Below are 27422 nucleotides of genomic sequence, written 5' to 3' on the forward strand. Positions count from 1 at the left end.
AGTTTCTTGTGGAAAGAGGAGAGGTTTGGCTACCATTAGTTCGAGCTTACTTAGCAAAAGATGGTTTAGTTTATGGAATGTGATGACATTTGCCTTCCAACAAAATCTAAGATAGTTGTTTGATGGTTTAATTAATACCAACAGACAATAACTTGAGAGAAAATTTCATTTCATCCCAGAATGACTATCCATTTGGGAGTAAGATGCACTTTTCGATGAGTCCTAAAAGGATCTCAACACTTTTCCTCTTATAACTACAAGAAGGAACACATGGCACATACACTGTATGTTACTCAGGTAGCATGAGTCTCCGACATAGGTGCATTCGATCAAGTCCATCTATTTCTTAACTTTTTGATGCACACTAGGAGTGTTGCTATCCAACACGGTATGGACGATAGATAGAGTCTAAGTAATCATAGCATACACTCAGCAAAACTCTTGACTGTGAAGCACACTGTACTTCAACATGCTCTCTCGTCCATCCAAACATTCAGATCTTCTATCAAAATGATTAGTAATTAGAAAAAAATGTTCTATTTGCATGGATCCTCAGCACTCATGCTTCAACATCACCTAAAAACACAATACCTGTGATTGGGCACAAACTATTGAAACTCTAATAATAGACTAACCACTATCACAATATTTAAACTGTATGTTTATTTTGTAATTTTTATGTTATAGTAATTTAATTTCTAAATTCTTTCTTTGAGGCAAAAAAAGTACTAATTGATGGGTAAACCTTCCTTAAAATTAAAAGGAAAACAACAAAAAGCATGGCTACTAAGTAGGTCAGACATGAAGTAAGATGCATGAACAAGGAACTTGATTTATGGATTTCCACACTATAAATAGCTTGAAAACCTTAAATCCTTCTTTACTTTATGAGCTGTATTCTTTCAGAATCTTAATGAGTAACGTTAATGACGATTAAATATGGTTTCAGGAATTACTTAGCAGAAGTTGACTTGACGTCAGACCATGTATAAATAGGTGGTACCTTGGAATCACGGGCTTTGACTTCTGTAAAGTGGGTAATTTTGTTGCCTTTCTTATAGAAAGACGAGACATTTAGCTTCCATCAGTTGGGAGTAGTATAATTAGTAAAAGATGCTTTAGTTGGTGGTAACAAAAATTAGAAAATTATTAGGCTTCTAAGCTTCCAAAACGAATCCTGACTTGTCTATATATTATATAGCTCTTTTAAATGACTGTCAATAACTAGTACGCAAGCTAATGAAACTCAAATCTATAGTTTCAACTTTATAATGATTTCTACTGTTAATGGTTTCTTACTCGATAAAAATTGAACTGGATCCCTAAACTTCTTCATCGAGTTGTGAAATGAGTAGAAAACTAAATATGTCAAATATACTGTTAAAAGGACTAAAACGATGATATGAAAGAGGGAGTTCTTGTTATGCGGATCTATGAGGTCTCTTTCCCATTAGAAATCTATTTTCGCTGTTTGCTTGTCTACTGTTGTAATTGCTGTTCAATCTAACAATAACATCCATAAGACAATCAGCTCTCAATTCTCTCGTCTTCTATAAGAATCAAGGTAAAACTTGCCTAGAAAGTGTTCTGCCTCTGCTCTGTCACTTGTCCTACCCTGGCAAATGTAGTTGCTCACTTGCTACCGAATTATCTTTGAGTCTCTGTGCATTGAATAGGGCAGTAATGAATGCTAGGCAGCTAACAGGATCATGTAGCAATAAGTGCAAACTTGGATATCTTGGATTCAGCATAGTTGGCACACTCACATCTATTAAGATTAGTTGGTTTCTTGATTACAAGCACTTAAATCAGTGATCACTTTGGTTCGTAAAGATAAAGGGGTTTGGTAAGCTTTGATGCTCTTTCATAATTGTGCATTCAATGGCGAGTACTAAATTGGAAGTTCTTTATTCTCTGTCTTCACACATTCATTCACCTTTTTCACTCGATTTTTTCTGCTTGCATAGTCAAATTCTGAATTAATTATTAGATGGGAGCTAGGTTAACTAACAAAAAATAAAGAGTCCTTCCAATGTTTATTAGAGGACGACATCTTATCAAAGAAAATAAGGCCCACTCGGGCTTGGAAAAGAAAAATCCACAGCTCGGACAACTTGGGATAGTAGAAATATGGAAGAGCCAAAGAGTAAGGGGAATGTCGTGCAAGCGGAATAGAACGACGACCCCGCACAGCAGTCGAAAGGAGGTTGACACTAGTTAATATAAGGAGATATGAAAATATTTGCAAACGGCTGAGAAGAAAGGGTGGATCGGGAACCGCAGACCGGCGGCAAATTGGTCCCTGAAAAATGTTACGAAACCGGGTGGCGGTTTGTCCGGACGGTCAAAAGCAGAAGGAAGACCGATTTGATAGTTAGGCGGAATTTCGTATGGAACCCTCATACTCTCCGCATCGCCTGTGTCAAACCTAGACTCAATGGAGGTGTACCAGAGTCCAAAGACGACGGTGGGAAGCTGAGATGAGCTTGCCATCGAAAGAATAAGATCGAAGACAAACGATCAACGGACACTAGACCGAATCGATCGAAAACCTACAAGGAAGATCATGCAGAATCGATCAAAGAAGCGGGGGATTATCGGAGTATAGGAGGATCACCGACGAATAAGCGAAATGCCATAGCGGCGAAACTCGAAGACGAAGGCACGAAGTGGAGAAGACGACGACACACGCGAGGCTTATAAACCTCATGGCCAATTGCTCTCAACCGTCTGATCCAAGTTTTCAAAACCCTAGAAGAAGATCTAACCGTGGAATTCAAAGGGGTGCTAGTCACGTTAGCAGAGGATATCCGCCTATCTTGTCAGGCGTGCAGTGGCAGAAAGAGGGGCACATGGCATGCGGTTACCAGGTAGCATTTAATGAATTTAATTAAAAGGGATGGTTGTGTGTTCGACAATAATTGTGAAGGATTTACACGGACTTCGAGAAATATGGGTGACGTCAGCGACAACCAAGACCGCTCGAAGAAGCACGTTTGGAGAATTCTCCAAGTATCGCCTCTCATTGCCCCGCGCTGCATAGAGAACAGGTTACCAGGCACTCTGATCGTCCATTTGCTATGGTTAGACAACGACTGAGCGGTGTTGGTTGATGCGTCGATCAGACAGTAGGGATCGAACATTCCCATCAGACGTAAAAATCACCAAGGACCAGTTATCCAGTTAGTCCGACCTGTAGTCTCTTTCGACTAGACTTGAGGGGGAGACTTGTGATGCGGTGATAAGGGAGACCCACCTGTCACGGGTCAATTGACACGGTGTCGATCAAAGTCAAGGCGGTCAGGTTATCAGTTATCCCGGCAGGAGTGGCTGATCGTGGACATCACCCTAGGTAGGGGGCATCATACGGCCGACAGAAAACGAAGCCACGGACCGGACCGCTCGACGCAAGGAATGACATTACACAGGAGGAGACAAGAAAGCAAAAGAGAACACGTCGTCTATCATTAAATATGAAGAAGTCAAGACAAAAAAATACTACATTTATCATCAATGCATAGAAGTCAAAACAAAGAAGTCTTCCTCTGGCAATTAATATAATTAAATAAGGGCAGATGAACAATCACAGAAAAAAGTACAAAAGGGTACGTCAGATATGAAGAAGACAAGATTTATCATTTTTTTAATTACTGATTCTCTTCCTAATTTTTACTTGAGCGTCGGAAAGACAACGACAAAGACCCCTTTCCTGGTTTGATTTTATTTTACAGGATTGAAATTTTCATCCCGTCAACGGTCATCCCATCTCCAACTTTCCAACTTCCTTCATTCGGAGATGATTATCTACTTTCCCTCTAACAATAACTCTCTTTTCTTCTTTCTCTTTTCCATAGCAATAGCCCCCCTTTTTCCCTTCCTTTTATTGTTTTCTAGCATACCAAAGGCGATCCTAGACCCTAGTCCTCCCTATGAAACAAGAGCAGCCCTTTTGTTTTTCGTTTTTTTTTTTTTTTGCCTTTTCTTATGATCAAAGTTATCTGAAACTTGTCAAAAAAACGAGGGTAAGACTTTCATTTTCTTTTCCTTTCATCCTTATAGTTATTTTTTTTTTCCTCTTGACCAATTCAAGCAAATCAACCGTAGTTCAAACTGTTCAATTTGGTTTATCTTTTGATCTTTTAGTTTACTTTATTTCCCATCTTCAGCTAAATGCCAATAGTAGGAAAAATAAATCACCATAGTTGTTTTGCAGTTCATAATAGGAAGCCACAACTTTTATTTTATCTAGCGTTTCTATCCTTTACCCTAAATCCAACAAACAATAAGTTCAAGTCCTCCCTAATTCTAATTCTGGATCCGTCCCTGCCCGTATCAATTGTAAATACATAGAAGTTGATGTTCAATTCTTTGTTCCCCATTAAGGTCCATCCTTACTTGATGATCTGTGTCCATGGTCAGAGTTTATCACAGCAGGTTCTCTACGACATCCCTTGCTATATGGGATCACATTGAGGAAGAATATCAATGCAGCATGCATCACTCTACGAGCATGAGGATGCTACCAGACTTGTGAATTGGTCGGTCAGGCTCGGGATTCAAAATGCTACATAAAAAAGCAAAGTAATCTGGGAAGACCACAAAGAAACAAGGAGGAAGAAAGAAAGAAAGAAGACGCGCGTCCTCAGGGCTTGCCGGCGCAAGAGCAACAACGGCAAGCATTTCCAGAGTTTTTTTTTTAATTTCTACCTGTAAATCGACAATCCGTGTCCAGTGGTGGCTTCTCGAATTCATTGAGTATTAAAGAAAGCACATCGCATGCCATTGGGCATGGAGACAACGGCGCGGTGGTCGACCTCTTGGAGCAGGAAACTGCGACCTCAACGGGCGCGCCTCAGGGACGTCGACCCGACAAGGTGACCACTCCCTCCCTCATTAACCGCTAATTCATCCACGCCTTTCCATTTAATTTAATCCAGTTGGTATTTTCTGTAGAGGACGCTGTCAGCTTTTTCTGGTAGGACGTGGAATAATTTGAAAAGAGGGAAAAGGGGTAGCAGTATTCAGAACTTAATTGAGACGCATACTCTTATCGGGATTGTTTCAGTCCTCAGCAGACGTCGTGTTGTTCTTCGCTCCTTTCCTCTATAAATACTCCGGCCCCCTTGGCTGCCATTTCCTCTATCCTTAAATCACTGCGGCTCTTCCTCTACAGCTCTTCGTAATGAATTCATGATGGCCTTCTTTGTAGTCTTCCACAGCTTTCTTGAACTGCATGCAATATTCCTCCTTGCAAATTCTGAGGAATCTTTTGAGAAGTGATCATGCATAACGAAGTGCAGTTCAATAAAGCTGTGGGAAATCACAGAGAACGGTGGCCAAAGATTATGCCTTTCTCTCTCTTTCTTTTCATTTTCAGGTAAATATCCTTCCGCCTCCTAATACGTCCACGGGTTGATTAAAAGAGAAATTAAAGGATGCCATGGACCATGAATTGACTCCTAATACGAAGGCATTTATCAATTTCCTTTTGATCCAAAACGTAGTGATACTTCGGTATCACGGATGTTCCAGCCGAATGAATTAATTCATGCATGTGTGTTTATAATAGATTTAATTCTTTCACATGTGCATGTTCTATGGGAGTATTAATGTCGGATCGGAGAACAAATTTGGATAAAGTAGGCTTAAGTGAACGAAATGATCAATTCATCTTCGAACAAGTCCACTACTGCCTCATTTAAAAGAAGAGGTCATCGAAGACCAACAAATATGTGATAGTAATTCATCTTGTGCATGACCTAATTCATCTTATGGAGTTAGATTATAATCAACCGCCAAATTAATTAGGGGTCGGAGAGATTTTTTTTCGAAAGACATAGTCGACAGGAATTAATCTATGACTCATTATAATAAATTTATCATCTTCTAACCATGCCCTGTAAAATTCTAATGTGATGGTAAAAGATAATTTACTCACACTCAATATCTTCATCAATACATCCTCAAATTAATACTGAATAGATAAATCATCATGAATAACTACCGACCTTACATCTGTAAAATTTTAACACGAAAGGTTGAAGAAGTTCTTGTTAGACCCTTAAGGGGTTGATTGTGTAATAAAATTCATTTTTTAAAAAAAAAATAATAATAACAACTGTGGTGGGTTCGTCACTTCGTTGGACCATGTTAGATCGAATCTTATCTACTTTCCTGTCTTCGGTTCGTCAGCCTTCGTCACGAGACTTCACGGTCTTTGTTTATTTCCCGAATTCCCAAATTACCCTTTTCCGTCTCACTGCGTTTCCCTTCCATCATTCATTCGATTTTGTCCTTATCCGTCCAATCACCCCCGCTAAATACGAGTAACTCTACTCCCCTCTCCCCAATTCCCAGTTCCGATCTCCTCTCCATCGCCCTCTTCCTCTGCAATGGGATTCTCCGCCGATCCCTCGCCTCCCTCTTCCCCTCCCTCGATCAAGCAGCGCCTCCGCTCCTCGATCTCCTTCTCCTGCTGCTTCCGCGGCGCCATCGTCAGCGCCAGTGCCGCCGCCGACGAGGATCAGCCGGCATCGCTGGTCCGATCCTCCGCGGCGTGGATCCGGTCCAAGGCGCAGGATCTGATGGAGATCGTGGGGCAGTGTCCCGGCCTTGTTCCGGCAATCGGGAGGCGCCACCAGGCCCACCGCCGCCGCCGCTCCTGCGACTTCCGCTACGACCCGCTCAGCTACTCCCTCAACTTCGACGAGGGCCCCGACGAAGAAGACGCTGTCCTCGCCGGATCTGGCGAGCGGCCATTCGGACACCCGAGCTTCTCCTCCCGCCTACCTCCATCCTCGCCGCCGCGCCCGGCCATAGAGATGGCGTGTTAGCGATCTCAACCGTATCCGTAGCTGCCGCTTTAATTTCTGACTTAGGTTCTATCTGTCTGTACATGTCTGAGAGTGACCTTGATGCTCTTCTGCCTCGCTGTTTTATTTTCTCTGGCATTTTTGCAGACAAGAATAAGTTTTTTCTCCCTCGGAATCCCCTAGTCGGAAGGTAAAACGACTCTTGCTCTTTTAAAAATAGGGTCAGAAAGAAAGACAATGCGGTTCAGTTCAGTATTTAATTGCACCGTGACAAAAGAGAAGAGCAGGAAGGAAAAAGCACACTCAATTATCTCTAGTTATTTTTTTTCTTGGTGGCTGAGGAACAAGTAAAAGAAAGAATTCACCATCACATTGTGTCAAACTCTCAAGAGTCAATATCGGTGTGCGATGCGTGTTAACGCTTAATAGCTTCGCCTGTGCCTTTGCATGACCAACGGTAGTTCCTGACATGATGAGTACTCCCGACACTACCAGTGCGATGCTTGCTTTCATCGATGCCCATGCCGCATGTGACTGCTATGGACGCCCGCATCTCGTCCCCTTAATTAATCTTTTTTCTGCCCTTTACTGCCATGAAAACAGCGACCAATCCATCTAGTCTTGTTTTAGGTGGACATGGTTTTGACACAAAATGCGGGCGTCCATGGCAATCACACAGTTTTGGGGGTGGACTGGAAGAACTCAGAGATTTTGGCGCTTTCCTATTTTTAATCCTCTCTCTTTTATACGCATCGTAAAAATAAAAACGGTGAAGGAAGTAAAGAGGACAAGGATGGGGCACCTTGCCAACTCAATAGTTTGGACTGTTCTGCCTCTCGCCCTGTGATTGATTGCGAGTGCTGGCCTGTAACGGCGTATAGATGATAACTCCTCCGTATAATGCAAAACAACTTCAAATTTCTTGTTAGACACATAACCTTATTGTCATATAGATTACAAATAATTGGGATTACATCTTTAACCATGTCAACTTAAATTATTTAAAACCACTTTGTAGGCGTTTTTGTGATTATTCTTTTGGAAGTAGTTGTCATCAGAAAGTTAGTCTTAGAATGAATTGTGGGTATGCTGCGGATTTAATTAGTCGGAGACAAAATGAGCACGGACAAAGGTACAATTTGCGGTAACCCATGTTGGTGCATACTAAATTGGAAGTACTGACGCACATGGCCCACTGTGCATGTGGCTTGTGCAAAGCCACATGCATGCAAGCCCATGCAACGCATGAAACAGGGGCCCACAAAAAAAATTGTAAACACCATTTGCATATAAAATTTAAAAATAATAAATAAACCCTGAAAATCTCTGCCAGTTCGTATCTCAAAGCGGCATTAAGTAATAAACAAGTTTCTAGAATACATTAATGTGTGTTTATTCTCTTGTTACGTTGTATTTATTATTAAGTATTATTCATCGTATCGATTCTGTTATTTCTGGTTTCCGTTCTTTTGATCGGCCTTCAAACCCTAGCCTTGGGATCGCCAGAAATGGTCTCCGATCCCATTGCCGACCAGTTGGCATCATCAACCTTCGCCGCCGCGTACGACCGGAAGGTCAAGCTCCTCTGCAGCTACGGCGGCAAGATCATTCCGCGGGCCATCGACGGCTCGCTTCGCTACGCCGGCGGGGAGACGCGCATCATTACCCTCCGCCGTGATTCTTCCATCGCCGAGGTGCTCCGGAAGGTGACCGAGACCTATGGCCGGCCGGTGTTGCTGCGGTACCAACTCCCTGACGAGGATCTTGATTCCCTCGTCACAGTTTCCACATCCGAAGACCTCGAAAGCATGATGGAGGAGTACGACAAGCTCACCGCCGATAGACTTAACGCCAAGCTTCGGCTCTTCCTCTTTTCGCCGTGTGAAGTTGGCGCCATTGGGGCAGATTCCTTTAATCCTTCTTTTGATCCTGACCAAATTGGCACGAGGTACATCGAGGCAGTTAATGGATTAAATTCGAGCATGAAGAGAAAGAAGTCGACGAACTTCTCTTCGTCACGGAAGTCGGATGCAATGGCCGCCACCGTGGTAGTGACCACTGAAGGTATGGGCGTAAAGACTGTGGTGCATGACGGCGTGGTGCCTTCTCATGCATGCCCCACCTCTACTTCGTCACATGATTCATTCAACTGGGTTTCGAACGAGCAGCATAACAAAAATATGCAGCCAGCAATTGATTCTGCTAGCGAAATAGAGTTGTTGACTTCAAATCAACCAGAACGGCCTCGTACAATTTCAAATGAGAAGAACAAATTGAGTTCAGGCCAATTTGGATTCCCTTCTTTAGAAGGTTGTGTACCAGAAACATATGTCAATGCACAACATGCCTTAATGAGGAGTTCTCTGGCAATGGGCTTCCCTCCTCCGGTCAACCATTTTAGTCTTCCAGCACAAACATATGCGCCAGTGACCCCCAATGATGCCCTGCATTTGGAAAATCCTAATCTTGTCACGGCTGTGAAGTTTTCTGGTGATATAAAGCATCAACCCGTGTTCCTACTTCCTCCATTGCCTTCTGCAAGCTTGCTTTCCCTGAATGATTCAACAATGAGATTGGATGATTGTACTTTGTGTCAGAGATCTTTACATCATGCTCATTCAGAGATTCTGGTAAAGAAGCAAGGCAATAAGCTTAATGACATTGCTCCCGAAGCTAATGCAATCTTGAAAAGTCAGCATTCAGAGGATTTGACAAGCATGCAAGCTCCTCAGCTAACAGATATTGGAACACTAGAAACTGAAACAGGGACACAAACTGATAATTTAGTAGCTGCAGCTCCATCAAACACCTCTGAAATTAGTAAGACTGCAACTGAGACATCACTAGAGAGCGAGAAGACAATTATAAGTGTATCCAATGTGGATCTTGATAGGGATTTGATACCACCAGTTTCTGTGGGCATGGAAAACAACCCACAATCATCATACATAATTGAAATTAATTTGCACAAATCTTGCGAATCAAACTCTCTGCAAACAAAGGCTGATGGGCCACTATCCTTGGACATCAACCCAGAGAAACTCATCCAACCAACTATGCTTGAACCTTGTGGAGCATCCCTGGTTCTACCAAATTCTACAGTAGGGGATTCTTTGCAACAGCGAATGCTATTGCCAGAGCTTAATGTGTTTCTTAAGTATCCTGTTAGTCAAAACTTCAGTAATCAATCACTCATTTTTGATAATGCTTTTGTGGATAATAATAATCTAGTTGGAAATTCAGATTATGAAACAAATAGACAACCAAGTCATAGAACTGCACGCACATTCTCACATGGCAATTGTAAACCTGGAATTTCAGATTCTAGTAACCTGCTGAGACCAAATGGAATCCCCGATGTCGACACATCCAAGTACTTAAAGCCTGAACAACAACCACTGATTATTGTGAACACTCTTAACACTGGAATGCAGGATCAGGGGGATAAACTGTCTGTTATTAATCCTGTTAGTAATCCTGCAGTTGCTCCAGAAGCAAATGATGATGTGTTGATTAATCAACAGACATCTGCACCTATGGATGCTGCTTACCTTCAGAATTTCGAACCTGCTTACACTAGTCAGATTCCAATTATGTCAAGGATCCATGGACAGTATCTATACTATCCTGCAGCCAAAGATGGACCAAGAGGGATGTGCATGAATGTGGATCATAGTTTCAGTGGCAATGACATCAACAAGAATCCCATTGTCAATTTGAGTGACGAGATTCCTAGTTTAGTCTCCAAGAACATATTTAGTGTCCCAGCTATCCTTCAAAGGGACGGTGATCAACATTACACTTATTGCCATCCAAGTAACACCGACCAATTGCAGCAAGTTGTTGACTTTGACTCACTTGTCAGCAACAAAGAAGTGCAGAAAGATATAGGAATTACATCAGTTCTGCCTCCAGTATCTGGTGATATTCCCAGCGAAGACTCAATAGCTATGGACATGCACAATAAAGTTTGTCCTTTGAGCTCTACGGTTGCTGTTCCTGCTGAAGATATCTTGTGCAACTTACCTATCCCTCCTAACATTGATTCAACCACAGATCTTGCTTCATTTAAAGGTTGATCCCTCTCTCTTTGGCTGTAGAAAACATCCAATTATTATATCTTAACTTAATGCATTGTAAACATCTTTCTCTCTTGTCAAAAATTTAACAGTTGTTCATAACAAGCAAGAAATTCAAACTTCTGAAGAGAGTGCATCAGCAGTGCTGGAACTGCAGCCATGTGACATGCAAGTACCTGCTTTAATCTCTCTTGAAGCAAAACAGAGAACTCCTTGTTTTGATAAAGAATGTGGGACAACTGAGAATAACAAAGACAAACATGACCAAATTGAGGTGATTTACATATTCACAACATTAACACTGCCATTCTTATTAGGAACCAACAATCATTGTAATGCAGATGGTCAAGGCCAAACAATCAGAGAAGATAAAGTGCACTTTCCACAATAGAAATGGTCTTGGACATCTTCAGGTTTGATGATGGAAATCAGCATTTTTTGGTTTCTCTATTTCTTTTTGAAATTTGTGTTTTCAAATGGATAGTGTTGGTTTTACTTTGGTGAGTATTTAAACCTGTAGTGTTTGATTCAGATAATCAAGAACAGTGAATTGGAAGAGTTGAAAGAGCTTGAGTCTGGAACTTTTGGGACTGTGTATCATGGCAAGTGGAGAGGTTCAGATGTTGTGATTCAAAGGATCAGTGATAGGGTTTTTGCTGGGAAGCCATCAGAGCAGGAGCATGCAGTATGTGCAGTCATTCACAAATTGCTTGCTATATTTTGTTTCTTTAATTTCCATGTTTATATGTGTTTATTCATACCCTCAGAAAACTAACTTTTGGAACGAAGCTTGTAAACTTGTTAACTTGCATCACCCAAATGTTGTGGCATTCTATGGAATTGTGTTGGATGGCCCTGGTGGATCCATTGCAACAGTATCAGAGTTCGTGGTTAATGGTTCGCTTCGGTGTGCTTTGCTGAAAAATGAGAAGTACCTTTGTTTCTCCTATTACCTTGTGCAAGAAACAATTGCATAATTTAAGGTTTTCATATTATTAGGATAGAATTTGACTTTACTATCTTTGAGCAGGTTGTTTGATAGGCGCAGGTGTCTGCTTATTGCTATGGATGTGGCATTTGGCATGGAATACCTTCACAGTAAAAATGTCATACATTTCGACTTGAAAAGTGAAAATTTGCTTGTTAATTTGGGGGATATTGAACGTCCAATATGCAAGGTAAGATTGTATGGTTTGTGTTAAAAGAATGCATTTATTTTTGCAAGTGTTTTTACAACTCCAAAGAGGTTTTTGTTGGGGGAAAACTGTAACTGAAACCCTTAAAGAACAACTAGAAACTTTCCCCTTTGGGAGTGGGTCTAGAAGAGCCTACTAGTTATAGTCCTCACCATGTCCATCAAGGTGCAATTTCACATTTTTGGTGACACTATTTTGCCATGGCTCTCAAGGCATCTAACGTTGATGCATACTACCCTGTTCCTGAAGTTACCTCCCATAATACTCTCTGCCACACTTTGACCTTACAATTTTAACCTTTCTACCTATTGACTTGAAATAAAATCAACCATATGAGATAGGTGTCTTCTAACTAATGCCTTTGAAATGGAATTAGCCAACATAAAACCAATATGAGAGTGTTCTAGGATCACCTATTGATTTTGAATCCACTCATTGATGGCACAAATGAAAGGTTAGCTGTTAAGATTCAGACATTCAGACTATCTTTGAATGGTTGAACATTCAGATGCAGATTATGTTGCACTACGAGATACATTTTTCTATTAGCAGGTGGTGCTGCCATCTTGTGAAAGAGTAAAAAAGCAAAAGCTAATAGCTATGTCCGCATCTGAAGCTGAATACATAACATGTTATAAGGCTACTTCACAGGCTTTGTAGATTAAGGCTCACTGCTTTTTACATATCTTGAGTTGTCCAATTGTTTTATTTATCTTAATAATTTGTTTACCCTTAATGTAGTTCACACATAACCTTTCATGCCCTGTAGGTAATGTAAATGTTTTTTTTTTCCAGTTTTTGAATGAGTAATGCCTTGATCACCTTGATATCTCTCTAGCATCCATAATGAATATTATATTTGATCTTATATAAGTCTGGGCATATATTAGACTTCTTACCAAGGAAGAATATGGAATACTTTTACTTATTCCCTCTCAATTTTATTTATTCCCTGTACAACAGGTGAAGGGACGCTAGAGCAATTTCTCATCCTAAAACAATGTCAATATAAGCCCTTCAAGACAAACTAAGTAATCTCTTAGAAATGCAATATTGCTACGTCTCTTGTTTTCAGATTTGTTTAAATTAAATATTAAGTTTGATATAAACTTGTTATTTGATAATTTGGTCAAAGTGGGACATTGTTGAGAAAAATCTATAGATATCTCAAATTGCCTTTTTGACCTGTCAAATATCTGTCTAATGAGACAATTAAGTATTTTATCAATTGGATAATTATTTTTTATCATCACAAGAACTTTTGTTTGAAAGTGTCAATTAACCTATTTTTTATAATAATAAAATAAAAAAGGATTTAGCTAGTATAAGTATGGGGGTGCCTAACACTAGAGCAATTAAGCATTTGAGAGTTCTTATCCTATGATCAATTGATAGTGCACATTAAGGCTCTCGGGGGTTAGAAGGCACTTACTGCATATGGTTGGTTTTCTTTCGAGTCAAATTCTTAATGTAGCGATATCGGTATACTTATAATTCATGCAGAATTTTGATTCGCTCATATTTGTTGTGTTTTTCATTAGTCATGGCAAAGTATTTATTATATCTTGTATCTGATTTTTTTATGTCAGTTTCTAGATGGGGAGTAACTACCTTAACCATATTAGTTTTGCACACTTAAAGCATTGTAGTTCTGGAGTAAACATGGGAGGGCTGTTACTTCTCTTTGCTTTCTCTCTCCTCCCTTTGGTTTAAATAGACCATGCATCGTTTATCTGAAGTGCTTTGTAATTTGCCATTTTTCTTCCGTGTCACAAAGTTAGCATTTTGCTGGAAATGAAATCAAGTGTTGAAGTTCCAGCAAAACTAGGGGTGCATGCAAGCTCCCATAATTTCTAGATGCTTGTGTTTGGCATTGAGTTCACTTGCGGCTTGCTGGAGGGGAACCTATGTGGGAGTCTTCCAATGATCAAGAGGATTGTTTAGTCCCAACCCCTAATGTGCTTCCTTCGGCATTTTTGTGTTGTTATTATTAACATTAGAAACACAGATGACATAGCATTGACCCTTGTTCTTGTGACAGCTTTATTTTCTGCTTTGCATTTTTTAGTAAGTTTCTTGAGATTGGATGCACTGGCATCTATGAGCTTTTTCTGTCCTGGTCACCTATTGCAGATTGGCTATCTTCTCTCAAAAATAAAATTCAAGGCATTGGTGTCCAGTGGAATGCAAGGAATTGTACCCTGGATGGCTCCAGAGCTTCTTCGAGGCAAAGATGCCCATTACACTGAGAAAGTAAAGTTTGTCTATTCTATTATTCCTAGAAAATCCTTGCATTTTTATCTTATGGTCCATATGTACTTGTCATTTTATCAGAAGTTTGGAAATGAGTTAATCACATATGAAGTATAATGAATATAACCTTTTTCCTTTCTTTGTTTTCATCAGGTAGATGTATTCTCCTTTGGGATTGTGATGTGGGAGCTCATCACTGGAGATGAACCGTTTAAAGACATGCATTATGGAGCCATTATAGGTGGTTTGATTCACTAATACTCCATTATCGACAATGTCAAGGCAAACTTGAGTTCAGTTAGCAGTTAGCAACTGATATGTTTGGATCTTTTTTAAGAAAAAAGATTATATGAAGCACTGATATAGTCTAAAATAACTAGGATGTTTTCAGACAATTGCTCATTTGTTTTCAACTTTGAGCAGGTGGGATTCTGGAGGGCACGCTGCGACCTCCTGTGCCTGAATCTTGTGATGCTGAGTGGAGATCACTTATGGAGCAATGCTGGGCCACTGACCCGGAGCTGAGGCCAGGCTTCGCCGAAATCGCTGGCAGGTTAAGAATAATGTTACTTTCATTTCCTCAGGAAGGATAATTTCTAGCAGCAAGGCCAACTTGTGGAGTCATTCACCAACTAAAAGAGGGCTAAATTTGCAGAAGCTTGTGTCCATAATCCATGAGATTTGTGATGGCTCTTCAACCTTTTTTTTTTTTAGCATCCATCATTCTTCTATAATTTTCTTGATTTTTTTTTCTTGCAACCAGCTGAGAAACATCGGCCAACAATTATCAGTTTACTAGTGAATAACGTACTACGGTTCTGGACTTTCCACTACTATGTTAGTATCTGGAAGTGTCAGTTAGCTGAATTATCTGCTAATGACAATATAATAATATAAAACATAATGATGATCAGAGAATAGTGTCAAATATTGCTATGGCTCAATTGGGCGAGGAAAGGCACACTTCTCCAATTAATCCACATATGGTTTTTTTTTTTTCTTTGAAAAAGTAAATATAAAAAAATTCAGTAGCAATACTACCTACATAACATGGATCTATTGAGGGAGCCTAGTTAATGGATGTGTTGATTTGGTATCAAAAAGAGCACTATTACCTTAGTCAGATTCATTTTTTACATATCAAAAAGATCACAGGCATTGATTTGGAATCAACCCACTGAAAGGCTTTAAATCAAAATTTGGCCCTAATCAAAACTGTAAAATGTTGAAATAGAGGACCAAATTGCTCTTGATTATAGCCCGACGCCTCTATACTGACCTGGGCTCCCATCTGCTGTAGTGCTACTCTATTTCTAATTTCGTCGCCTCCTCTACCTTTAGGAGACAATTGGCCAGCAAGAAGCTTGGAGAGGAATTATTGTCGCGGCGGTCACTTTCTTAAATCTGGCTTCGGCGAGGGCCTCAGCGGTAGTAGACCTGACCACGGTTCGGAACCGACGGTTCGACGGTTCGGAACCGCCGGTTCGACGGTTCCAGGCAGGTCGACCCTTAACCTTAACCGCCCAAGACGGTTACGGTTCACGGTTCGGTTCACGGTTCGTCACGGTTCAAGATTAATATGTTAATAAAAATTAAAAATTAAAAATTAAACATTAAACATTAAAAATTAGAAATTAAAATTTATTAAAAAAAGGGCTTGCACTTATTTAAGTTGCCTACGTATCCCTTTAGGGGAATCAAAGCCCACGTAGTTCTTTTACATTTTTATCCTTTTACATTTTCATTCACTTCCATTTCCTGTTCCTGTCGTATTTGTTCCTTCAGTATCAAAATCTTCAACTTCGTCATCTGAAAGTTGCATTCCTTGGATTCTTTTCTCCGCTCTGGTCCAATCGTCCAGTAATGCTTGGGCTTCCAATGAGTCGAGACAAAGTTGATCGTCGTTCATCTAATATGTTGACACTGAATAAGCTAAAAAATTTTTTGCGATCACGGAGAGAACGGGAAAGCTTTGAGCCTTCTGTGACCACCACTTTAAGATATCAAATTTTCGTTATCTATTTCATTAAAATCAAAAGAAGTCGTAAAATAATTCTCAAGTTTCTATGTGGAACTTAAGAATCTCCGTGGACATTTCGTTCGTGCTTTTAATAAAAGTTGTACTTTTGTAAGTTTTAAATTACTACTACTAGTTTATTGTATTTCAGAAATATTAGTTTGTGTTCTATATTTTACATAATATTAATTATAAATATCATATAAATAAATTCTAATATTATATATAATATTAATGGGATCATAAGAATCTTTAATCGAAATTAAAAAGTTTTCATATATAAAGTTAACATTTTTGTAACTTCTAATTTAAATCTAGGATCTAAAGCAAATGCAATTAAATAAATTTCAGGAATTAAATAATATTTTTCCCATTTAGTTTTCATAGCTAAGATGCAAGGAGATAAAGATTCATTATTAATATGTTCATTTAAAACTAATACTATATTAGAAAATTTTCTAAAACTAATTGAGCAGAGGGATAATAAACACCGAAAGTTGTTCGGTTGCATTATTAAATACTTTTAAAATTTCACAAATACTACTACAAATATTCCATTGTTGTGAAAATAAATATATATTAGCATTAGTGTTTTGTGCAAAAATGAACATAATAATTCTTTATATTGAAATGAATCTTGTAATAATTGGTATGTTGAATTCCAACGTGTTGGTACATCACGTGGAAATTTTTTAGGTCTCATTCCATTAATTTTACAAAACCTACCCCATTGTTTCATTATAGATGGATGAGACCATAAATAAGAAATTGCAATTCTAATTGGTTTAATATAACTTTCTAAAATTTTAAACCATCTTGAACACATAAATTTAAAACATGGCATACACAACGAATATGAAAAATAAACCTCCAATAATAGGTTGACAAACAAATTTTAGATCATCTATACAAGCGGTATTAGAACTAGCATTATCTAATGATATTGAAAATATTTTATGAGTTAAACCATATTCTTCTAAAATTAAACATAATAATTGTGCGATATTATGAGCATTATGTGATTCATCAAAAACTCTATAAGCTAATAATCTTTTTTGGAGATTCCAAGAGTTATCGATCCAATGGCAAGTCACACCCATATACGAATGTGTTTGCCAATGATCACTCCAAATATCGGAACATAAAGAAACTTTATTATCTAATTTACTAAATTCATCAATTAAATTCTTTTTCCTTGTTTTACTAATTTTTTAATTGTACGAGTAAGTGTAGTCCTAGGAACACGTTTAGCACATGGATTAAGAGATTCTTTACAAAAATCTTCAAATGTGCATTTAGATCCAAAACTAAAAGAAAGATATTCTACGGAAACAAATTTAGCTAATGATTCTCTTAATTTATTATCCGAATATAAAAATAAACCGGAATTGGTACTACCGCTAGTTGAAGAAAATCTTGATAATTGTGTTTGAGAACGGTCGAGTCCATATTCCGTCGGGTGCTTCGTTTCTACATGTCGTTTCAACGACCCATAGCCGCCGCCGACTTGGAATTTGTAGGAAGCATTGCAGTGCTTACATTTTGCACGCATTTCTCCCGACGGAAGAGTGACCTTCTCAAAATGTTTTGTAAAAATAGAAGATTTTAGAGGAGGAAGTTTCCGAACCTTAGAAGTAATTGCATCGGTACTTCCTTGTGTGTCGGGTGTCGGATTCGGAAGATGCTCGATCTCATCATCGGTGGATTGAATGTTGGGGTCCTCCTCCCGCGGATTCATTATTTGCTTTCCCTTCCAAGCTCGAGATGATGCACCTCCGCGGCCTCCTTCCATTGTAATTGAAAACGAAAGCGTGTAGAGATTAGAGAATACGAAAATGAGATTAAGAGTAGAGAAGATGTGTGTGAAAAATGATGAAATAAGCTCTCTATTTATAGAGTTTTGATAGTAACGGACACTAAATCATAGCCATTGATCAAAAAACGGTCAAATGATCCTAACCGTTGAAAAAATACCTAAAAACCCTCGATTAACCGACGATTTCAACGGCTATGAACCACCGGTTAACCGCGGTTCAAACCAAAAAAAAAAAAATTTGAACCGGCGGTTAACCTGCGGTTCACGGGTTTTCACCAAAGGAACCGGAATCGGCCCGGGTCCGGGCCAGACCCGGCCCGGGGTCGGGTCTAAGCGGTAGGGGCGAGGGTCTGGTCCCTTTCATACGTCGTAAGTATAGTTGAAATCTAATTAAAATTAGTTAGATTTTTTTTGGATTCATTTTTTCATCTAGATTATAATTTTATGTCGAATTAGACAGTTTGATGGGTGGACCGTCCTCTACTCGATACTATATAATTTGTCACTGCAGGTGGCCTTTGACCGTCTGACTTAATCCAAAATTATAATTTAGATGGAAAAGTGACTTAGGAGAGATTGTAGTTAATTTTAATCGGATTCTGATTACGATCCAACATGCAAATTTATTAAAAAGATCAGAAAAAAAATTAGAGATTACAAATTAGAAGATCTGGATTCAACTAACAATAAGTGGTGGTGATGTTAGAAGAGAAATTATTTAAAATAAAGAGAAATTATCTAAAAATTAAAAAGTTATTAAGAGTGGAGGATTATTAGGTGTTTATATAGATTATATTCTTTAACATCACAATAAATTTAAAAATTCTAATATATAAATTATCATTCTTATCTATTTCAAGAAAGAATTATTAACATTTACTATCCTAAAAATTCAAAATCGACTCAAAATATAAAAAAGATAGAACATATAAAAAACTACCTTAAACACTTAAAGAATAAAAATTATCAAAAATAATAATAATAATAATAATAATAATAATAATATACAGTCATAAGAATTCATCTTAGAATTTAGAATAGTTTCAGATGATAACCCAAGAAAAAATTTATCTATTTGTAAAATCTACTAGTAGTCGTTGGACTTTTGGAATCCTTGTTAATCCGCGGACGAGCTTGACATCATGGATGTTATTCTTGTTCATCTTCACGTTTCTCAATCACTTCTTGTATTTTCTCACATGTGCAACATAATCCTTGACGACCATGAGATTTTTGGATTTCTTCAGAATTACCTTGTTGCACTTACTGTGAATCTAGAACAAATAAAGGATCATCATCGAACACTTCGTCGTTGTTGAATTCATCTACCTCATCATCATTCTAAACTTAATCATTAATCGCCTCAACCTCGTCTCCAATTTGAAATTGTGATTTCTCTTCAATTATAGTATCTTCCATGACTTGTAGCGTATCAGATTCATCAATTTATTTTGGATCAAATTTATGCTCCAAATCATCTTCGAATCCGTCAAGATCCTCTTGTGCGTCGAAGCTATATCCTCCATGGTGAATCTTAATCGTCCCTAGAATAAAGTTTGAGAGTAACCAAAAAGAAAAAATTAACTCTTCATCTTCTTTCTCATCTTTTTCGAATCCGTGATCTTGATCTTGCCTTGTCTGTCGCATGAGCGTTGCAAGTACTCCCATCCTGACGATGCTAGACTTTGGAGTTTCAAGGCAACCAATTTCACCTTCATCCTATACGGAACTTGCTTATAGTAAAAAAAACTACTAACTTTATTAATACAATCAACAAAATTATATGTATATGACATACTAGAAAATTCAGATATATCAACTCGAAATCTGAGATTCTCTCGACCATGTACCTCACGATCTTCAAAATTTCGTGTCGTTGCGCCTATGGCCTGTGTACCTGCATGAACCTCCCTCCATATCCGTGGGGCCGGCACTAGGGGGGCCGCTAAGGTAGCGGATCTACCTTTTTTTCAAAATTTCGTGTCGCCGTTGCTATACTCCGAGTTAAATCTATAACTTACCTTTGTAAATTCTCAACTGTGGTGCTCGGTTTTCTCAATCGGAATCTACTTATTGTTGCGACGGTGACCACAACCATGACGATCTTCTATTGGATTTGACGTTTGACTTTCTCAATCTAAATCTGTCAACTCTAATAACAACTAACACATGACAGAATAACAATTATCTTCCGTTCTGACAAAAAAAGATGAAATTGGGAAAATACCAGGAGAAAAATTATCAAAAATATTTTAAAAATATCTTAAATTATTAAAAATATCTTAAATATAAAAAAATAAAAATTATTAAAATAATATTAATAATAATCAATCCTACCAAGGCTGTGTGCGGAGGTGGCTTCGGAAGCGATCTATCTTGGCAAGGGTGCAACATATGTTTATGCATGAACTACAATTTCTTTATAATTTTTTCGAGTGAAAAAAAAAACAAAGGACGGTAACAACCGTCCCTCATTCAATAATAAATAAACTCGGCGACTGCCAAATTCTTTAACTCTCTACTCCTGTTCTGCCCAGTTTTTTTTATAAAAGAAAATTTGCAAAACTACATACAAAATTCTAGCATTTATATATAATTTTTTTATTTTTTATCTCTCATTTGTACTAGGAATCAGAATCAGAATAGGAATGAGTATGAGCTTAGGTATCATTCTTAAAAATAATATTTGGTTAGTTTAATATTTTTAATCGAAATTAACCTAAATTTTCTTTTTTACCCTTAGAGTAAAATAAAAGAAAAAATTATATGGAAGAGAAAGTTGAATGTGAGAAAAACATATGATGAGAGAGAAAGTGTGATGAGAGAAAAAGTGTGATGGGAAAAAAATGAAAAGAGGGAAAGTGTGATGAAAGAAAATAAGGAGAGAGAGCGTGATAGGAGAGATTGAGAAAAGAAAAAGTATGATGAGAAAGAAAGTGTGTTGAGAGAGAAAGAGTAATGGGAAAAAATGAAGAGAGAGAAAGTCTGATAAAAGAAAATGAGAGATTGAGGAGAAAAAGTATAATGGGAAAAAATGAAGAGGAAAAGTGTGATAAGATAAAATGAAGAGAGAGAGTGTGATGGAAGAGAATGAATAGAGAGAAAGTGTGATGAGAGAAAATATATAGAGAGAGAGTATGGTAAGAAAGATTGAGGAGAGAAAAAGTATGCTGAAAGAGAAAGTATGATGAAAAATAAGGAGAGAATGAAGAGAGAGTGTATGATGAGAAATAATATATATAGAGAAAAATGATTTAGAATGTGTAATGAGAGAGAATGAGGAGAGCGAGTGTGATGAAAGAGAATGAAAAGAGAGAAAATATGATGAGATAAAATATGGAGAGAGAGTATGGTAAGAGAAATTGAGAAGAGAGAAAGTATGATGAAAAAATGAGGAGAAAATGAATAGAGAAAAAATAATGAGAGAGTGTATGTGTGATGAGAGAGAATACAGAGAGAAAATGATAAAGAATGTGTGATGAGAGAGAATGAGGAGAGAGAAAGTATGTTGAGAGAGGAAATGTGATGATAAAATGAGGAGAGAGGAAGTATGATGAGAGAGAACAGGGAGAGAGTGAAATGAAAGAAAAATTGAACAAATATACTAAGAGTATTTTCGTCCAAAACTTAATTCTTATTCTCATTCCATCAAAACCCAATAGAGGGGTGGGTTTCATCTATACCCAAATTTTTGGGTTTCATTCCAAAATCTTGATTTCATTTCCATCAACCAAATACAAGGTTTGAGAATGAATCCATTCCCTCATTCTCAAACCTCTAAACCAAACGTCACCTAATTAAACTGACACTGTTCTATCACAAAGTTGATGTGTGTGAACAGCTGGGTCAACCTTGATACTAGAACCAGTATTTTTTCTTTGTACTATAACCACTCTTATTCTTCGCTCATTTCCTTGGGATAACTTGCCCCGAGCTAGGATGTAAATCCGACCATAGGCTGTGTCTGAATCGGATCTGGTCTAGACTTGTAACTGGGTCAACGAATCAAGTATCTATTGACCTGGTTTTGGATCAGAAATTGTAACCATTCCAGCCTAGAAAAATTGTCGAAACAATGGTTAATAGCCAATTTAGCCCGTCGGTTCAAGTTTTATTTTATTTTTTGTTTCTTTCTTTTAATGTTGGAACCGACGGGTTCCAACTATTAGAACCAATGGTGTTCTGGCCGTTGGAGTTTTTTGTTTTTTTGTTTTTGACAGTTGACATTATTTGATCGTTATTGATAGCTATGATTTAATATTTATTCCTCTCCAACCTCTATAAATAGGAAGCTTATTTCATTGTTTCCACACATATATATCTTCTTTATTCTCATTTTCAACTCTGCAATCTCCATACACTTTGAACTCCAATTCCATGTTTTGATTATAATGGAAAGAGGCCGAGTGTGAGGAGGTTCATCATCTTAATCTCGGAAGGGGGAAGTACATAGTGAATCCAATCCGAATGAGCTCAACGTTCAATCCACTGATGAAAAGATCGAGCAACTTCCAACACTTGAAACACCAGTACTACCAATACAATTACTTCTAGGGTTTAGAAAGTTTCTTTTTTAAAATTTTCTATTTTTTTAAACATTTTGAAAATATCACTCTTTCATTGAAAGAATTACATGCAAAATGTAATGACTGCAGTGCTTCCTATGAATTTTAAATCAGCGACGATTATGAGTTATTGAAACTACATGTAGAAATGAAGTACTTGATGGAATATGAAATTAACTGTTCTCAATCACAATTATTTAGATTTCCTACTAGTGAAAGTATTGATTTTGTTTTTTTTTATATTTTGATAATAAATTTTAAAATTATTTGCTAGATTTATTTCAGTAGAACATCTTTAATTTGTTTCCGTATAATATCTTTTATTCACTTATGAAAATTTTTATAAAGAAACTCTTAATCTATTAAAAGTATTACTAAAATTACGCTTACTTGTATAATTAAAACATTAAAAAAATAAGGAAAAAATTTATTGAAGAATTTAGTAAATTAATGAATAAAGTTTTTTTATGTTATGATATTTGGAGTGGTACAAATATATTCATATGTGAGTACTTATTATTTGATCGATAACTTTTGGAATATTCGAAAAAAATTATTAGAGTTTTTGATGAATCATATGATGCTCACAACATCTTACAATTATTATGTTAAATTTTAAAAAAATATGAGTTAATTTATAAAATATTTTCAATATAATTTTAAAATGCTAGTTCTATTATCGCTAGTATTTTATTATTTGTGGTTTATTTTTCCATATTCATTTTGTTTTAGAAAGTAATATTAAATCAATTAGATTATTTCTTATTTAGGGTTGCATTCCTCCATAATAAAATAATAGAGAAAATTTTGTAAAAATAATAGAATGAAACTTAAAAAAAAATTCTAATTTAACATATTATTTGTTGCCAGATTCATTCAATGTCAAAAATTATTATATTTATTTTTTCATAAAATATTAATAATACTAATATATATATTAATCTTCACTAAATTATTATATTTTAAAAATATTTAATTATACAACCGAAATTTTTATTATCTTATTTTTCATTTGGTTTTAGATTTTTTTTTTATAATATTAGTTTTAAATGAAAATAGTAATAAGGAAGTTTTATTTCCTTGTATATTAGTAATAAAAAATAAAATAGGAAAAATATTTTTTTCCATATTCTTAACATTTATTTAGTTACATGTACTTTAAACCCTAAATAATAATATTATATATAATATTAGAAATTATTTATACTATATTTATAAAAAAAAATATAGTATAAAATATAAATACAAACTAATATTTTTAAAACTTAAAAAAAACTTTATTAAAAGAATGATACGAGAATTATTTTATGGTTTTTTTAATTTTAATGAAGCTCAAAGCAAAGTTTGATAAGTGATGGTCATCAAAAACTCAAAGTATTCTCATTGACAAAAAAAAAAATTAACTTATCCAATATTACTAATTATCGTGAAATAAACGTTCAAGCTCAAATATTAATCGACGATTGAACCAGAGCCGAATAAAAAAAAACAAAGAATACAACCTTCAGATGACGAAGTTGAAAAATTTAATACCAAATGAATAAATACTACAGGAATAGAAAATGAAAAAATAACGTCAATTTATAAGATAAAGGGGTAAAAGATAAAAGAATTATGTGAATTTTAATTCCTCTATATTTCCGAGATACGTATACTGTTAGGATCCTTCGTACGGCTAGAGAGGGGGGTGTGAATAGCCGACCCCAATCTTTCGCGTTTCTTCCTACGATTAGGTTAGTGCAGCGGAAATACAACGTAGAAAGAAAACAGGAGAAGAAAGACAAACCATATAACGAGGTTCGGAGATGAACTCCTACTCCTCGGCGTGTCCGTAAGGTGGACGAAGCCTACCAATCCGTCGGTGGATGAGTCCCCGGAAACCCGGCTAATAGATACTCCTTGTGGGTGGAGAAACCTCACCACAATTTTTACAACAGCAATAGGAGTACAAATAGGAACAAGAAAACAAGAACAGAAATGTAAACAACACTTGCTTGCCTTCTTGAAGTCAGCAGGAACCCTGGTGAAGCAGCAGCTTCTCGGATCCAAGCCTAGCTAGAAAACCAGCAACAGGAAGAAGCTCACGCGAAGCTTTAGCACCCAACGAGCTCAACAAAGCTCAAGAAGAAGAAGCTTGAGAGAGAACTTCCGAAGGAAGAAGTAGTCAAGGAGAGATTTTCATCAAGTCCCGTAGCCCTCTTTATACCGCCAAGAAGAAGAGAGAACTAGCTGCTACGCTAGAACTGACCGATCAAGCCACCGATCGGTCTGGTTAATCGGTCCCGCACCGATCGAGGCTTCACAGAGTTGCCCAACTCTGCAGAATCTGACGGCCCTGACCGATCCAACGTATCCGATCCGCCCCGCATCGATCAAGAAGCCTGACATTGCTTGTTATCCGATCGGCCACCGACCTATCGATACACAACGATATCGAGATCGATCCGCAGCTTGGTTTTGCCCAAACCAAGTCCCAAACCTTCCAAACCAATATCCGGCCAACCTCGACCTATTGGTACTTCATCCCTAGATCTCGTCACCTCGACTGCTAAGTATCCTGTCAATCCCTTCGACCTACTTGGACTTTCCTCAACACCGACGTCCGATCATCTCGATCTATCTGGATTTTTCCTGCCCGACTTCACTCACCGTGACTTTCCACACCGCCTAACATCCCAGGGATTTTCACCCGCCTTCACTCACCAAGACTTTCCAACTACCTAACATCCCAGACTTTCCCACCGCCTGCTTCACTCACTGCTTTTCCATAACATCCTGCCAGACTTTCTCACACTCACTGACTTTCCAACCGCCTAACATCCCAGCTAGGACGCCCGGCTTCACTCACTGTGACTTTTACCCGCTTATCACTCCTAGGACTTTCCCACCGACTTCACTCACCAGACTTTCCACACCGCCTAACATCCCGCTAGACTTTCCACCTGGTTTCACTCACCAGACTTTCTACCGCCTAACATCCCGCTAGGTCTTTCCTAAGCTCCCCGCTGACTTCTCCGCCAAGTCTCCACACTTGGACTTCTCATCAAGTCAACCAGTCAACCTCGACCTAAGGTTGCACCTACAATCTCCCAAACACCTATTCTTGTCAAACATCAAGAATAGAACTCTCTCACGAGTGTCAAACATCAACATGCAACTCAACTAGGTCAACCTTGACCTAAGGTTCCACCGACAATCTTCCCAAGTCAAACATCAAAATACAACTCGAGTCAAGTCACCTCGAGTCGGGTCAACCAGGTCAACCTTGACCTAAGATTGCACCAACATATACAACATAAACGAGTGAAAATCTTTTTTATGAATTTATACTTTTATTTTTTTAATATAATAATTTTAAACTATGATAAACCGTCTAGAAATCTTGAACTATAATAGCCCTGAACAGTTAAGGGTTGATCTCAAGAACTGTTGAATCAACGATTTTGAACCGTCAAGTCAGTAATTTTGAATCATCTATTCCTAACTGAACCGATGATTCTAAACGAAACAATTCTAAGCACCCTACAATCTCCCAAATATTCACAGTTCAATATTCAACTACCACGCACTGCAAGACATTTTTCTCCTCCATTGAAATGACAAAATCACAAAATTGAGATGTTGGTTGAACCACTAGACCGCCCGTTGCAATTTCAAATTAATAACATGACAAATAGAGATCGTAACTATCGAAACATTCACCAAAGAAGCTCCAAAGATCATTCCAATAGATGAAGTCCTCCACAAATTGTCCATATTGATCAATGCCGAACAACAACAGCCCATCAACCATAACGGAAATATAGTCTAGATCAAATAAGTACGGCATCGAAGAAAGTCAACCATCTTCTAAAACCCTAGCTTTGTGCGACGCCAGTGCCTGCGCTTGGCGTTATACCTATTAATGATGTAAAAAAACAGGAAGATTATGAAGAACTGGAAGTTAAGACAATCAAAATAACGAGAAGTGACGGAAAACGAGGAACCTGATGGTGTTGTCAGTCCTCAAGCGGATCCAGTGGGGGATCGGGCGGTTCTGGCGCATCTTCTTAGCTAGCTTCTGCTTAATCTTGAACGTCTTATGTGACGGCTGAAATATCAAAAAGGTAAACGATACAAACCAAGCATGTACATCCATGAAATTAAAAGGAGGGGGGAATTGCATACCATCTTCGCGGAATCCTCCCAACTCTCTGTCCTCCAAGCCCGCGGCGCAAACCCTAAACCGAAGAAATGACCCGATGCGATTATATGGAAGAATTTGGGAACGTCTGGTCCTTTAAAGACTGCCCTGATTATTTTTGCTACTTCGGCCCATTAATTAAGTCCACGGGTGATATTTGATTAATCATTGCGTCATATTTCCTCAAGTGTGTGTGATAAATTATAAGAACTATTTATATAATCATCTTTCTGAATGAATGTTTATGAAAAAAATGGATCAATTTTCACAAATATTGATTATCTTTCCAGTTTACATGCATGAATTATAAAAAATAATAGCGAGGTTTTGTTGCGAAGGTAAGAGATGGAACGAGCTCCCTAATCTTATCTTGAATATATTATATCGGGAGAATTTAAAAATTTTATGATATTAGTTCATCTATGCTTTATTGATTTATTCGAGTAGCGAGTAGCGAGTAGCGAGTAAGATAAAATATTTTCATGAACAAGATTAATTAGC

General features: G+C 37.6%; 3 protein-coding genes across 3 annotated transcripts; 2 read left to right on the forward strand and 1 right to left on the reverse strand.

Moving 5' to 3' along the window:
• The first annotated feature begins 6392 nt into the window (after positions 1-6392).
• LOC122013464 lies at positions 6393-6833 on the forward strand. Its single transcript, XM_042569747.1, has one exon. The coding sequence runs from the start codon at positions 6393-6395 to the stop codon at positions 6831-6833; it is 441 nt and encodes a 146-aa protein (XP_042425681.1).
• A 1414-nt stretch (positions 6834-8247) lies between these two features.
• On the forward strand, positions 8248-15163 carry LOC122016093. The gene is made up of 9 exons (XM_042573280.1): positions 8248-10886; positions 10984-11165; positions 11233-11304; positions 11424-11576; positions 11659-11822; positions 11922-12069; positions 14221-14340; positions 14494-14581; positions 14764-15163. Exons 1-9 carry the CDS (start codon positions 8321-8323, stop codon positions 14931-14933), a joined length of 3663 nt encoding a protein of 1220 aa, XP_042429214.1. The 5' UTR covers positions 8248-8320; the 3' UTR covers positions 14934-15163.
• Positions 15164-26363: 11200 nt separating this feature from the next.
• LOC122016183 (60S ribosomal protein L39-like) lies at positions 26364-27029 on the reverse strand. The gene is made up of 3 exons (XM_042573414.1): positions 26906-27029; positions 26725-26828; positions 26364-26636 (listed from the first exon to the last, which is right to left on the reverse strand). The coding sequence occupies exons 1-3, from the start codon at positions 26906-26908 to the stop codon at positions 26588-26590; spliced, it is 156 nt and encodes a 51-aa protein (XP_042429348.1). The 5' UTR covers positions 26909-27029; the 3' UTR covers positions 26364-26587.
• Positions 27030-27422: the final 393 nt, after the last annotated feature.

This window comes from Zingiber officinale, chromosome 8B (assembly GCF_018446385.1).
Source record: "Zingiber officinale cultivar Zhangliang chromosome 8B, Zo_v1.1, whole genome shotgun sequence".
Classification (NCBI taxonomy): domain Eukaryota; kingdom Viridiplantae; phylum Streptophyta; class Magnoliopsida; order Zingiberales; family Zingiberaceae; genus Zingiber; species Zingiber officinale.